Source organism: Trichechus manatus, unplaced genomic scaffold (assembly GCF_000243295.1).
Source record: "Trichechus manatus latirostris isolate Lorelei unplaced genomic scaffold, TriManLat1.0 scaffold00041, whole genome shotgun sequence".
NCBI classification, from domain to species: domain Eukaryota; kingdom Metazoa; phylum Chordata; class Mammalia; order Sirenia; family Trichechidae; genus Trichechus; species Trichechus manatus.
The window spans coordinates 5,960,593-5,975,831 of NW_004443977.1; the positions used below are offsets into that span (position 1 = coordinate 5,960,593).

Consider the following 15,239-nt stretch of genomic DNA (forward strand, 5'->3'; position numbering starts at 1 on the left):
CCCACATCTCTCCATTTTTACAGCCACCACCATAGTCCAAATCCCCATTACCACTTGCCTAACCCACTGCTGTCAGTTATTAGCTTTACTTCCCACGTGCTCTTTGATCATCTCCAGTCACTTCTCCACACAGTGGCCAGCATGCTCTCACCTAGATAATCCCCAGTCATCTTTCAGATGGTTGGAAACTGGGCAGTTATTTAACATCCATCTCCTTCACTACAAAGTAAGCTCCATGAGGTCACAGAGAGTATCTGTTTTCTCACTACTCTAGCTTAGAGTCTAACTCAGTGCCTTGCACATAGTAGGCTTTCAATAAACACTTGAGGATTGAATAGGGAATCAATGCAATATTCAACTCTTCGCATAAAAACACATTGAAATACAAATAACATACTTAATTATATTAAATGTTTATATGCAGAAAAATAAAATGGTGCTTTCTCAGCTAAAAATCAAAGCATCTTCAAAAGCCTTTCTTATCCCTTCTCTTCATTGGCCTCTCATTGTCAATTTGAAATCTCACCTTTTAAACACAAATTCTCACTAGAAAGTCAGCTCTAAATGTACATAGGTCATGTAACTGAGAGGGGCCACGTGTCACTCACTTCATGACCTTGCTTTGTCCCCTTTAATTTACAAATAAAAAATTAATTTGAATATGTTTTGGGAGTCACTGAGCCTACTCATGATGATACAAAATAAGATATGCAGCAACTTTTTTTTTTTTTTCTCAAATAAGGGCTGGAGTGCCAACAGCATCTTCAGTGCTAACTCAGCAGCTAAGCTGATACGGAGCATTGGAGGAGAATCACAGAAACACTCAAAAGAACGTCACTTTAAACACATTGGAATCCCTTTTCCATTCTGACACAGGAAAATGCTAGTTAAGTGAGGAAGGAGGGAAACAACCCATGTACCTCTCCTTGTCTTTTTGTTCTATATCTGATAGCTGGTGATTCTTCTGTTTCCCTTTTAAGGGTTTCCTGTGGTGGAGCAGCTGGGGATAAATGTGTTTATACCAGGATGTGTAAACTTAAATTTATACATGGGCCAGGATAGAAATATAAATAAATGAAGCAGTCAGGGTGTTTGAGATGGTATAAACTGGTGGGGACTGGAGATGAATCAGAAAGCAGATGCCCCATTTAAGAGAAGAGTCACTAATAAGCTCAAACCATTGGGTTCCATCTAGACTGTGGATTCAATGTTGCCAGAATTTACTATTATCTAAGAGAGGCCAAGTACATTTATTTTTATCAGAAAACTCCCCATTTAAAAATATGGGCCCTGAATTAAAAATTATAAGAGATAATAGGTGGGCCAACATTAGAAGAACCAAGTAAAGCCAATCTACTGGCTCTGATATGGCCTTTGAGCTCACAGTTTGGGACCTCTGATTTAGACTGTTCCATAGTAGACTGATTGAGCCATCTTACTTCATCCAGGATATATAATAACTTCATGTTTTATAAAAGAGGTAAGGAAATATTAAGTAATATGCATCTGTGACAATAAGTGTTGAAAAGTAACATACATGGTGGTAGTTTTCCCAGCTCCATTGGGCCCCAGCAAGGATGTAATCTGCCCTTCATAAAAGTTTAGATTGAGGTTATCAACAGCGACTTTTGAGCCATAGATCTTTGTGACCCCATGCAGGGCAACCCCAACCATGAGATCTTTGGGTTCAGGCTCCGTGTTGGAGGGAAACATGCATTCAGGACCTGGAGAGAAATCAAGACACCAGTTGTAAGCTCACAAATGGAAGAAAGTCAGTACAGTCATACTGTTCCTTAGTTAAAAATGAAAGACTAGTAAAATACAATCCTCTAAGTAAAAATTTTCCAGAAATAAATGATCAATTGAAGTCTTTGGTCCTCTTTCACTTGGTTACTAAATAAATAGAAGTGGGGGAACCACATTCTCTAAGGCTTATATCACCCTTCTCTGTTGGAAAAAGCAGCCCCAGAATACAGTACCACAATTATGAGTTTTCCTTTAGTCCACAGAGCTCACATACTCAAAATAAAAGCCTAATGCCTGGTTCACCATTTGGGCAGGATAATACCAACTTACGAAATAAATGTCTACAAGGAATGATTTTACAGTGACAAGGCTAGCTCTGTGGTTTACAGAATCCAGTTTATTAAATACTACCTACACTTCCTTCAGCAATGAGCTCAAGCATAACAATGATTGTGAGGATGGTGCAGGACCAGGCAGTGTTTGGTTGTGTTCTACGTAGGGTAACCATGAGTGGGAACTGACTCAACGTCACCTAACAACAAAAACATGCCTTCTTCAGGCTTCACAAAAGGAAGACTTAGATGGGTCATTCTTACGTTCTAAAGATGAAACTATGTCAGTAGGACAAGGGCTTTGAATTGGTTTTCCACTATTGGTAACGGGTTATTCTAAATTATCCATACTTGTTACTTGGTTACTCCTTGTGACTGGTGACAGACGGCTGGAGTTAGGGGTGCAGACTGTGGCCAAGGAACAAAATTTTTCACCATGTGAGCCTAACTGGACCACAAAGGGGTCTGAAATCTTGGCCTAATTAGTGCCATATGCTAACCAACTGAGCTAATGAGCCCAGAAAATGCAACAATTCAATCCCCACTAGAGTCCAAACACAAACATATCCATCCATCACTAACAGGATGATAATTTTGCCATTTAGAGAAACTTAATTAAAATCACTAGTCCTGTAATTTTTATATCACTTCTCTCATAATAATGCATGTTGTTGACCTACTTGTCTTACTGGCAGATGGGTTGGTGTTCTGCATCATGATATTAGTAAACATAAGGCCATTGCTTTTTTCGTGCTTCACCTCTGAACACCCAAATCGCTCCTTCCAATAAGAAGGAAGGATTGGAAAATACCATGGAGCCGCCATACCATATGTCCCTGTAATAAAAGTGTATTAAGAACAGAGATTATTGATTGTTAACATTAAGCATCAGAATTTAAACAATAAAACATACTATATATGATTCAGAAAGTATTTTCAATTTTTTGATATTCATGTGAAACTGAAGAATGATCTCCGTTCCCACGGTAAAGTTAAAAAAAAACAGGTACTCTTTCTTTTATACTTATTTTTATACAGATATATTGAGGTATAATTATATATCATAAAACTTACCCACTGTAAATGTACAGTTAGATGGCTTTTAATAAATTTGTAAAAATCACACAATCCAGTTTTAGAACATTTCTATAACCCTCAAAAGTTTTTTATGCTCATTTGCAGATACCTTCTGCCCCCACTCCAAACCCCAAGCAATCACTGATGTGCTTTCTGTCTCTACATATTTGTTTTTTTCAGAATTTCATATAAATGAAATGTCTTTTATTCATTTTTACAGCATCAGAAAAATGTACAAATGTAATAAAGCTTTGTGGGAAAACGCCTAAGTATATTAAAAGGGATGGCCACTTGAGGCCTAAAAGGGGGAACCCAACTCATCCTCTTCCATTAGAATCTGCTAAATTCTCCTTAAAATTAGGACACTTGTTTTCACCTTATAACATCTCATATTCCCATTTGGAAAGACTGGATTGATTTGACACCATTCTATACTTCCTAATTTACTTCATCTTTTAAAGGAATATCAGAAAGGGAATTCAATACTGCATTATCTCATCCTGGAAAATTCTGGTTAGCTTTCAGATTCAAGTATTTCTTTTTAGATATTATATATTGCAAATCAAATATTAGAAACTATACATTAGCCTATTTATAATTATTGCTGTTGTTGTTAACTGGTGTGGAGTCAGCCCCCAACTCATGGCAACCCCATGCACAACAGAACAAAATGTTGCCTGGTCGTACACTGTTCCCATGATGGGTTGAGGATCATGTAAATCCAACCATTGTGATCCATAGGATTTTCATTGATTGATTTTCAGAAGTAGATCACCAGGCCTTTCTTCCTAGTCCATCTTAGTCTAGAACTTCCACTGAAGCTTGTTTAGCATCATAGCAGCATTCAATCTTCCAATGACAGATGAGTGAAGACCGTGCGTGAGGTGAATTGGCCAGAAATCAAACCCAAGATTCCCATGTGGAAGGCAAGAATTCTACCATTGAATCACTAATGTCCTCTTGTATAGCCCTCTTGTGTAATTACAACCATAAAAAGTATGTATCTATAGGAAGCATGTTCTTACCTGGGAAAACGTTCCTGACATACCAAGCAATAAGGAAATAAATGAAAGAGTCAGCCAGGATTAGGCCGCATAACCAGCCAAAAGAGGTGGTGTCATCTTGAACTGGGGAACCGTAGATATTATCCCACTGAAGACCTACAAAGTGAACAAAGATATATTCTCCTGGGTGACATATCACAGTTGTGAAAAATGAAAATCCAGTTTAAAGAAAGTGAACCTACCGATGCCCTGTTCCTCATACCGTGCGATATATTGGCTTGCATAACTGAATGCTGTTGGGGACAGCAGGCTCTGTGAAAATAATAAGGGCAATGATAATTCTTGCAGATTTCATACCTTTTACCCAGAGGCATCTTAAAACACTCAAAACTTTGGACACTTGTACAGATAAAATTGACACTCACTCTCTAAGTATATTTAAAATATGGAGGTCCCTGACCAAGCATGCTACAACGCTGAAAGAAGAGGAGAGGGACTAGAGGTGAAAACTCACCAAACACAAAAGCAGGATAATTATAATTTGAAAAAATTCTGTCAAAACTCCAAAACATATATCTAAACTCATCAAATGTCACTCTGCAATTTACAGAATAGAACACGACAGAGTGATGAAATGCTAAAGCTAAAATTTAAACAAAGACTTTAGAGGACAGAGGAGGTCTCCACTTCATAAATTTATTTCAGATAAATGGAAGTACTAGGAGTGAAAGTATACTAACATATCGGTTGATCGAATCTGAATATTTAAAATTGCAACAAATTACAAATATAAATTTTGTTTAAACCCAAAGTAGTCAATGCTAGAATAATAATAAAAAAGTTGTCAATGCTAGATGAAAGCTACTTATCACTTTTTATTTTCATAAACATCAACATTTTAATGACTCTCAAAGATGAGATTTGCTTCTGTTTGCCAAGTTTTAAAGCCAGTAATCTTAAAGCTCTCATTATAATTCTTAAATTAATTTAGTACTTTTGACTTGAAAAGGCAGAAAAAAATTCAACTTTGATTATGTACTATCAGTGCATTTGTCTCTATGCCTGTAACTTACGGTGTATATTATGAAAATCATGAGTATAATTCATATATGAGAAGAATTCCAGAAACAGAGACTTTAAGATGTTTGAGGAATTGGAAGAGAGAAGCCAGAATTTTTGACAATCTCTACAACATGATCAATTGCATTTTAACTGTTTTTTCTTCAGGAACAATTTCTTAACGGCATCATGTATTATGGTTTTGGAAACTGTGGGAAAAGGTTTCCTTTTCATAGTCTTGTACTTGTATGGTGTACAACGACAACACCAACAGAAGACTATCATTGGGACAGTTTAGCTTATCTTGTTATCACTGAACTGTTAAATTCAGATAAGAGGAGCAACAGTTTGAGAATCTAAAAACGAAGGGTTCATTCACCACACACACACTGGCTAGTCCCATAGTTGACTTACCATGAATATTTTCACTATATAGCTTAACTCATTTTCCACCGTAACCAGAACAATAAACGGAAAAAAGGCAATGATGTAGATGAGGCTGCCAATGAGAGCTGCAATGTTGGTGTTGTTGAAGAAGACACTGATAAGATAGCTCATGGCAATAACTGAGAAGCTGTAGTCCGAAAAATACAGGAACAAAATAAACCCATTTGTTTTGGGAAGAATATTGCCAAACTTGAGTATAATGATAAGAATGATGATGGTAACCAGTAAAAATCCAACACTCTCTATAAACCAGGCAAAAAAGTGGCTGCAGGTATTCACACCCATCATCTTCATGTACTGCAAGAAAGAAAAATTGTCAGCTGCTTCTTAGGCTGATACACCAACACCAAACCCATTGCTGTCAAGTCAATTCCAACTCATAGTGACCCTATAGACAGAACAGAATTGCCCCATAGGGTTTCAAAGGAGCAGTTGGTAGATTTGAACTCTCAACCTTTTGGTTAGTAGCCATAGCTCTTAACCACTGTGCTACCAGGGCTCCTCTTAAGTTGATAGACTCCCAAATAGCAATTATTTACATATCATGCCAAAATGGCTGTGAGAGTCATCATATAAACTGAATGAGGCATTTTAACGATTTACATGAATCAAGTATTTGTCCATACTTCCTAAATGAAATTAATAGAACCACTTAAAATGATCCATCTTAGATTGTATGCTCCCAGAATCCCCTAATATAATGACATAATGAAATATCTGAATGGTGAGTTCTTTTTTTTTCTTTCAGTTACAATTCCATTTATAACTGGTACCTAGCCGATGTCTCCAAACTAAACTAGTTTACAATAGATCATCAAATTTATAGTACCGCCTGCAGAATTTTACAACATGAATTTGACATTTGTGCAGGCATGAATATTTCAAGCTGGTGAAAAACCATGGTTTATTTCAAGTTCAATGTAGGGTCTGAGATAATAAAACTCCATCTTTTTTTTACTAACATTAATGAACAACACAATTAGTATTCATGCTCCTGAGAGAAAGAATAAATCTGACCTCTAAGAATTTAAAACATGAAAACATCAAAGGGAGACCTTCTGCCTTTCGCCACAGCTTCCCCATCCTTGAAATTCACTGGCAGTCCAGGTCAAGTTTGCCATCCTTGTTTTCCAAAAAGATATTCAAACACATACAATGGATTCATGGATCTACGATGTTCTATACCTCTCTCTCAACTGATATTCTTTGATAACTCAATGATATCCCCAGAAGCTAAGCCACTCCACCAAGGTAGAATGACAGACCAGAATAATCTATTTGTGTATTAACTCCAAAAGGATTCTGAAAGACCTAAAGTCCCACAGACCTTGGCTGCCTTGAATTTGGTGACATGCGGTACTTTGGGGGAACCTGGAAATCCTGTTTTTTAGTTTTAACAATTCTTGATTAATGTTAAGCTTCTGAACCTAATGTTCCATCAAACAATAAGGAACAAAAGAAATTCTCCACTAACAGTTTTATAATCCAATATTTTTTATAAAATCAAGGATTTTCAATGTCCTTTCTTTCTTTCTCTCTTAAACCTAACTTGCCTAGAAAAATAAAATAAAATAAAATAGGGACACCATTGGGTCTTTTGCTTTACAAGCACAATAGTGAATTTTCACTTTCTGCCTTTGCAACTTATCACATTTGGGTAACTCTGCTGCTCCTGTTGTTACCATGGAAACAGCTACCTGACTGCCAAAAAAATCTAAGCTGTTGGCCTTACGCTAATCACCACTGAGAAAAAGCCTCTGAATTTTCCTCTTAACTTTGCCCTCTTCCTCACCCTCTTCTCTCTCCATTGCTTCTCTCCTGCCAGGCTTTGTCACTCTTTGCAGTGAAGACTCAATCTATGTTTCCATAGGAATGGGAGGTCAAAGCAGAACAATAGCATGGAGTGAAGATTCATTATGGAAAACTTCCTCCAGTGGCAATGCACACTGTCATTGAAAACGAAATTACAATTTGGTGTGAAAAAAGACCTCATAGATCTTTTTCCAGAGATTCTTTCCCTGCACTCCACCCCATTAAAGAAAATTACGGTGTAATGTTTGATGACTGAATTTTAGAGAAACTAATTTATTTCAAATATACTTATGATATGTCTTTTTTATTTGCCTTTCTTGCTATTTGTATTTTGGGGTTTCTGCTGAGTTTATGCCTACTTGAATATAATTAAATAAGGAGTTATGGATTCCCTATAACTACCGAAAGCTGCTTCTCACCACCTAATTTCACGTAGCCGTATACAAAAAGTATTTTTTTCCAACAGCAATGTATGCCATGTATGTCAGTAGTAGATAATATCAACATATTTCACAAAAACCAAAAACCAAACCAAACCCATTGCCGTTGAGTTGATTCTGACTCATAGTGACCCTACAGGACAGAGGAGAACTGTCCCATAGGGTTTCCAAGGAGTGGCTGGTGGATTCGAAATGCCGACCTTTTGGTTAGCAGCCAAACTCTTAATCATTGCACCACCAGGGCTCCATATTTCAGAAGCTGGATGTAAAATATCTAGGACACTATCAAAACCATGAAATAAAGCTGACTTCATGTGTATAAATTTTGTTTTTCTTCCCTGACAATTGATATTTGCCATATAAAACATACGTGTATGTGTATATATATACATATACAACCAAAAAAAAAAAAACCAAAAAAACCCATTGCCATTGAGTTGATTCCAACTCATAGCAACCCTATAGGACAGAGTAGAACTGCCCCATAGGGTTTCAAGAAGCGCCTGGTGGGATTGAACTGCCGACCTTTTGGTTAGCAGTCAGAATCTTAACCACTATGCCACCAGGGTTTCCATATACATATACATACATATATATATATACATATATATATATATATATATATATATACATTTGTATATATATATTTCATCCATGGACTTGTTAAAAAATAATTTGACAAATCTGAAGACCAGGACTAAAGGTGTTTACCATTGAAATAGTAAAAATTTTGAGACATCAGGTCCAATAACGATTCCAAGAGCCAAGAGTTGATAAAAGTGAGAGACTAATCATGGCTTTTTATTGAAACAAACTGAGTGAGGTCCTTCCATACGTATTCATTAGCGTTAACACTCTAGCATAAAACTTCAGTGTTAAACTTCAGGATTTCATGCCAGGAGGAGAACAGCTGCTCTTCATAAAGAGAAAGAGCAATGAAAGCACATAAGTCATCCATAAATTATCAAGATTCACTGCCAATTTTGTTGTAATAAAACTTGCTGATGAAAGATGGCCCACAGAGAATAGTTGTCTACACTTTCCTGGATGTTGCAAGTTCCTCCTCAGAGTGATAGATGTCAGGTGCCAGTTCTGTAATCAAAGAGTCACTTGTCTCAAGCCTTCTAAACCTATTGGAGCAATTCATCAATATCTGATAACCTGTTGCCCAATGAAAATCCCTCTGCACAGTGGTCAATGTCTGTCCCTAATTTATGGCGGAGACTAATGAGAAGAAAGGAGCCCTGGTAGGTGCAGTGCTTAAGAACTATAGCTGTTAACCAAAAGTTCAGCAATTCAAATCCACTAGCCCCTCCTTGGAAGCCCCATGGGGGCAGTTCTACTCTGTCCTATAGCGTCGCTATGAGTCAGAATTGACTCAAAGGCAACAGGTTTGGTTTTGAGTTTAATGAGAAGAAAGATTCTTTACGATTTTGAACAAACATGTTGCCACATTCAAGAGAAGTTTCCGCACAGGGGCTGGCATTAATGCTGTTAGGAAAATAAGTTACAAATATTCATATATTTACCGGACAGCAATGTCTTAACAAGTATATAAAGTACTAATTTCTAAAGAATAATAACATTTTCTACCTCATTTTAAACATGCTCTAAATAATAAATATTTATAGTATTGTTTTTTAGTGAGATAAAGGAGCCTGGGGGGCACAAGCGGTTTGCAGTCAGCTGCTAGCCAAAAGATTGGTGGGATCTCCATGAGTTAGGGGCCAGCTCGAAGGCTGCTAACAACCAGAGTCATCTATAAGGGGTGTTGTTATCTTTACTTAAAATACTTCAAATTCTCACCGACGGGATGGACAGTATATGTCAAGAAAGCATTAAAAAATAGTCTAATGTGAAGCACCAGTGGGTTAACAATTCTTGTGTAATTCTTGGTAACATCTCTGCAGCCAACAGATATTTTAGGCTACCTGTCTGAACTGAGAGAGAACAACTCCAAAATTCTATCTTAACTAAATATAAATACTAAAAGCCCCATACATCATTTATATTGGATCAAACAGATGAAACTAACCCATAAACCAAGAAAACTGTAAGAAAAAATATATTATTCTCTGTGTTATAACATCAACATTTGTATAGTTTCAATGCTTCAAAAGCAAGGAATGCAGAACAAACCCAGTGGAAAGGCATTTGTGAAATAGTGTTTTTTTTTTCTTCTTCTTAACTATAGGCTTAATTTCATAAATAATCTTACTGGTCATTAGTATTTGTGCTTTTTTTTTTTTTTTACTAGCTAAAGGAATTCACTGGAGTTACAGCATAGCAAGATCAAAAATTAATGGCTTCACTGAGATAACTAACTTGTTTGTGTGTTTGGCCCAGATTCAAGAATAATTAAAGAAGCAAAAGGGTAAAATATTGATTCTGTTTACCTTTTTTGGCTTAAATTGAATGAGAAGGAAGTAGGGAATGGGCAGTTTTAGACTTTAACTGAACATAAAATATGCTATTAAAAAAGTGCCTCTGAGTCTTTGGTAACCTAAGTAATTAACCATCATCACGTTGAAAAGTCTGGAAAAGTCTAGGCTATTAAAATTAAGATTGTAAGAGGGAACGTAGTTATGATACGGAAAAGGGTTGGTTAGAAGTCAAGATGATTGGGTCCCAGCTGTACTACTAACTAGCTCCATAGTCTTCAGCAAGTCGCCTCTCACTTGGAGTTGAGATTAGAACTGTGGGAAGCGGAACCCATTGCTGTCGAGTCAATTCTGACTCATGGTGACCCTATTGGACAGAGTAGAATGGCTTTATAGGATTTCCAAGGCTGTAATGTTTACGGAAGCTGACTGTCAAATCTTCCCGTGGAGCAGCTACGGGGTATGAACCACCACCTTTCGGTTAGCAGCCGAGCACTTTAACCACAGCACCACCAGGGCCCCTTCTGTGGGCAGTGGATGGAAGCTGAAAAGAGACATTGAGGACATTCCACTCATTCCACACTCACTTCCAGTACTTCACCCTGCAAATATACTGTATCCCATTGAATTTAGGACACTGCTGATTTTAATTGAAGATGCACCATTATTTTACATGCCACTAAGAAAGAAACATTGCTGCTGAATAATTAGGACACCCTTTCAATTGTAAAATGCATCCCAATTTCAGAGAGCTTAAAGTGTGAAAAACAAAAAAAATCTGTATCTTAGACATGATAAAACCTGTGTAATTAAGCGCTTCCTCTGTGCCAGGCAGTGAGAGAAATGTTCTGAGAATATAGTGCTGAGGGGAGTCTAGATGACAAGACTCAGAGAGGTTAAGGGATTGGGCCCAAGTGCATATGGCTGGTGGAACGGAAAGACTCAAAGCCTGATCCTCTGATTCCAAGTTGAGTGTTCTTTCACTATATGTGACTGACCCCGAGATGAGGTGGTCAGATTTTGAAAGTAGATGCCTGTAAAACAAAGACACAGAGCTACCAAACAGAAACTGCTCCACTATTAAAAATATGCCTTTTATATCTTCATTTGGAAAAGGATTCTTCATGATGCTTTAATCTTTTTTGGTCACACTCATAAATTCATTCAGAGAGCACCATTTTAAACACAAAATAATATAATTTGTACATATATACACTATATATATATATTTTATATATATATATATACACATACGTACGTATATTTACTGTTCATTTCTATCATAAGTAATATTTTTAAGGTAAATATTTATTTTGAAGTAGAAAAGAACTCAGTTTCTATCACAGTTTTTTACTTCAGTGTATTCTTTTAATCTGTGAAGATTCACTTCTGAGTATCAGAAATCTGAAAGAGAAATTTAAGGTAGTAACTTGTAATCCAGATCAGGGTCCAGGGCATGGATTCAAGTTTCTAAACTGGAACCAGGAAACCACTGAACACAGTCTCTGAATACAATGGGGGTTCAAACTCATTGATGAGACATTGACCAAATTGTAACTGGAATATAAGAATGTTGTTCTGAGGGTCAACCAGAATTCAAACAGAGATGGTAAGTTGAATAGGTTCAAACACTGGGACAACCTGGGAAGCCTGGTGCTGTACTCATAAAAATACGAAGCAGCTATTTGCATCTTATGAGAAGAAATAATCAATTGCCTAGAAACAACGGCAACGTAAGTCTGAAAAGTACAAGTGGACAACAAGTTACTCTAACTTCATTATTTTAGATTGTCAGCCAGGTCTTGCAATAATTTTTGTGTCCCAGCTTGGACTGGTTCTGCTTTCTTTTCACTCCACAAGTGAGTGCAAGAATGGACTCTTTATGGGATGAACAGATAAAATACTTTCTATTCCACTGTAATGTAAAATTCATACAATGATTTGTCATCAATTCTAAAAAGAAGATATTTTGGATTTGGAGTTAATGATGAAGAACATGGTCAAGAAGAGATCATGCAAAAAGAAGATATTTTGGATTTGGAGTTAATGATGAAGAACATGGTCAAGAAGAGATCATGCTTTATATCTCAGGTCCTCTCTTCCATCCTTTTATTATGATTAACCTAATCAGTAGCATAACATCAAATCAGGAGCCAGTGAGAGATGGAGGAGAAGGTAATTGAAGGAGACAAGGTATACTGGAAAGAGAATTTGATTCTCAGAGCTGAAATAAGTCTTATATCTGTATCTAAATTTAGACTTGTTGAGTTACCATGCCAACAATCCTCCTGCCTTAATAATTATTATTGTTGTTATTTGAACTTCCTCTGTTACATTCTAAATCCTTTAAGTAACTTCCTTGGCAAAAATTACTCTTAGGATCATAAACTATAATTATTCAGATTTCTGTATTTACCAAGCACTCAAAAGTGACTTCTATGTAACTTTTTGAGAAAATCAAATATTGCCTTATCATTGCCTTTGTGATTGTAAAATGTTTTTTCTTCTACCTCATTTACAACATATTGGTCAGGCTTTCTGAGTTTGTATAGGCATGATGAAAATCATAGTGATTAATTATATTAAGAATAAAACTTATTCATAACAAGAAAGAATTCTCAACATACCTCATGAAGCCGGAGGTCTTTCTCATAAACAAGCTTTTTTACAAACGCAGCTATAAATATCACCCAGGCAACCATGAGCACAATTGGAAGAGAATAAGAGACACTGGTTAGGAAGCTGTAAAAACAAAAACAAAAATCCAGTGACCAAAATGAGTGTTATACTTGCAGATTGTAATGCACAAAGCACATACTCTCTCTTACATTGAAATTAGATTCCTGATTTGAAATTGATAGTAACCATTAATATTACCCCATTATTTATTAAGCGTGAAGCTGACTTAATAGAAGGCCCATGGTTTTCTAGCTGTAATCCCGCAAGAGTGAAAAACAGCTCTGGACTGTTAGATAAAATTATCAAGTTGTTTAAAGTATGTTTGAATATGTTCCACCTTGGAAAATAATTATTATATACGTATAATTGCAAATTTCAAAACCCTTCTGTTTAAACTAAATTCTTATCCAAAAGGCAGATTGAAAATTAGATGGTGATTGGTTTAGCTAGTTAAAAGCTATATCTTCTGAAATTACTGTATTTATCTATTCTTGAAGCTCACAGTTACTATTACACTATATTTCTCAAAATGAAATAAAATAAAATGCATTCCATTTAAAATGCAGATAAAGAACTTGGATTCCACAAAGAAATGTCCTGGGAGATGTTTCACAAATAATGTAGAAATATCTTTTATGAAGTTTGTTGGTTTATATGACTTGACGGGGGGTTGCTGGAAAACCTTATCAAACTCCAGATGTGTTAGAGTGGCCTGCCCGCGATGTCTGAAAGTTCAAATACATTGGTTCTCAAAGTTGGCCATGCATCAGAACCACCTGACCAAAATCCGTTGCCATCGAGTGAATTCTGACTCATAGTGACCCTACAGGACAGAGCAGAACTTTCCCATAAGGTTTCCAAGGAGCAGCTGGTGGATTCGAACCGCCAACCTTTTGGTTAGCAGCCGAGCTCTTGACCACTGTGCCACCGGGGCTCTAGAACCACCTGAAGGACTCATTAAAACACACATTTTTTAGTCCCGCCCATAAACTTCTGATTTGTTATATCCGGGGCAGGGCCTGGAATTTGCATTTCTAACAACTTTCCAAGTGATGCTGATGCTGCTGGTCTAGGGATCATGCTCTGAGAACCACTGTTCTGATACTAGTTGCCCTTCCCTGGACAGTGGTTTTCACTGAGAGAAACTCTAAGTTGATCTATTTCACATACTGGGCTCCACTGAAGTTTTCACTTGGAGAAAGGTCCCAAGGCCATTTCTTCTTTAACCTATATACCCATTGCCATTGACTTGACTCAAAGTCATAGCAACCCTATAGGACAGAGTAGAACTGCCTCATAGGGTTTCCAAGGCTATAAATCTTTATGGAAGCAGACTGCCACATCTTTCTCCCATGGAGTGGCTAGTGGGTTAGAACCACTGACATTTGGTTAGCAGCTAAGTGCTTAACCACTGTGCCACCAGGACTCCTTCTTTAATCCATAAGACTAAGGAATTACCTCCAAGTTTCTAAGAAAAATGTAATTATTAATGGAAACATGACGTCACTATCATTCATTGTTACTTTAGCATCCAGCAGTTTATCACCCTCAGAGATAAGAGGGTATTTTTTTGGTGGCAGAAGAGTGGGGTTGGGATCATATTCAATAATTTGTCTGGCATGGGGTAAGAACTTAAAAGAATATATGTAGAATGAATTTTGTCTTGGGCCAGGTCCAGTCTTGATGCTGTTTCTGACTCTAGAATGAGGCAAAGGCTTTCATTCATTAATAACAAGTCCCCTGTAGTGTTTCTTCCAAGTGATAGTGTACTTTAGGATGGGTACAGTATAAAGGAGACAATGCTAGTCTTGTAATTAGCAAGTTCAACATGGCACCAGCAATAAAACCTTGGGCAAATTACTTAACCTTTCTGGATTTAAGTTTTTTTTTTTTTAATCTGGAAAGTTTGGATGATCATACCTTGTGGAGTTGTTGGGTAGAACAAATGAAATAATATATGTGAAAGTACTGTGTATGTGACAAACATTTTGTGTATGAAAGGCATTATGATTATGATCTTATAAAGAATACTGAGTATAGTTACTTTTAGTCTTTAAAAAAAATCCAGATACCCACCATGCTAGGTACCAAAATTTACATGGTGAAAAAAAATGTGAGCAGGAAAATAGATGAGAATTTTAACTTAATTGAACCCACAGGTCTTTACTATTCAAGCAAGCCTTTGCAGTTCACACACAGTTCAGGCAGCAATGTCTCCAAAATAGGCAGCTACCCATGACAATTTATTCAGTGCAGTCCTCG

The 15,239-nt window shown here is 36.8% G+C and overlaps 1 protein-coding gene across 1 annotated transcript in view; it reads right to left on the minus strand.

The window, feature by feature from the left end:
- The window catches only part of ABCA12 (ATP binding cassette subfamily A member 12), a 181,455-nt gene that overhangs the window by 44,695 nt on the left and 121,521 nt on the right, over nucleotides 1-15,239 (minus strand). The window contains exons 23-28 of the mRNA XM_012555555.1: nucleotides 12,926-13,040; nucleotides 5,633-5,962; nucleotides 4,402-4,471; nucleotides 4,181-4,315; nucleotides 2,768-2,914; nucleotides 1,538-1,724 (exon numbers count right to left, since the gene is read on the minus strand). Coding sequence (XP_012411009.1) covers nucleotides 1,538-1,724; nucleotides 2,768-2,914; nucleotides 4,181-4,315; nucleotides 4,402-4,471; nucleotides 5,633-5,962; nucleotides 12,926-13,040 — 984 coding nt within the window. The remainder of the gene's footprint in view (nucleotides 1-1,537; nucleotides 1,725-2,767; nucleotides 2,915-4,180; nucleotides 4,316-4,401; nucleotides 4,472-5,632; nucleotides 5,963-12,925; nucleotides 13,041-15,239) is intronic.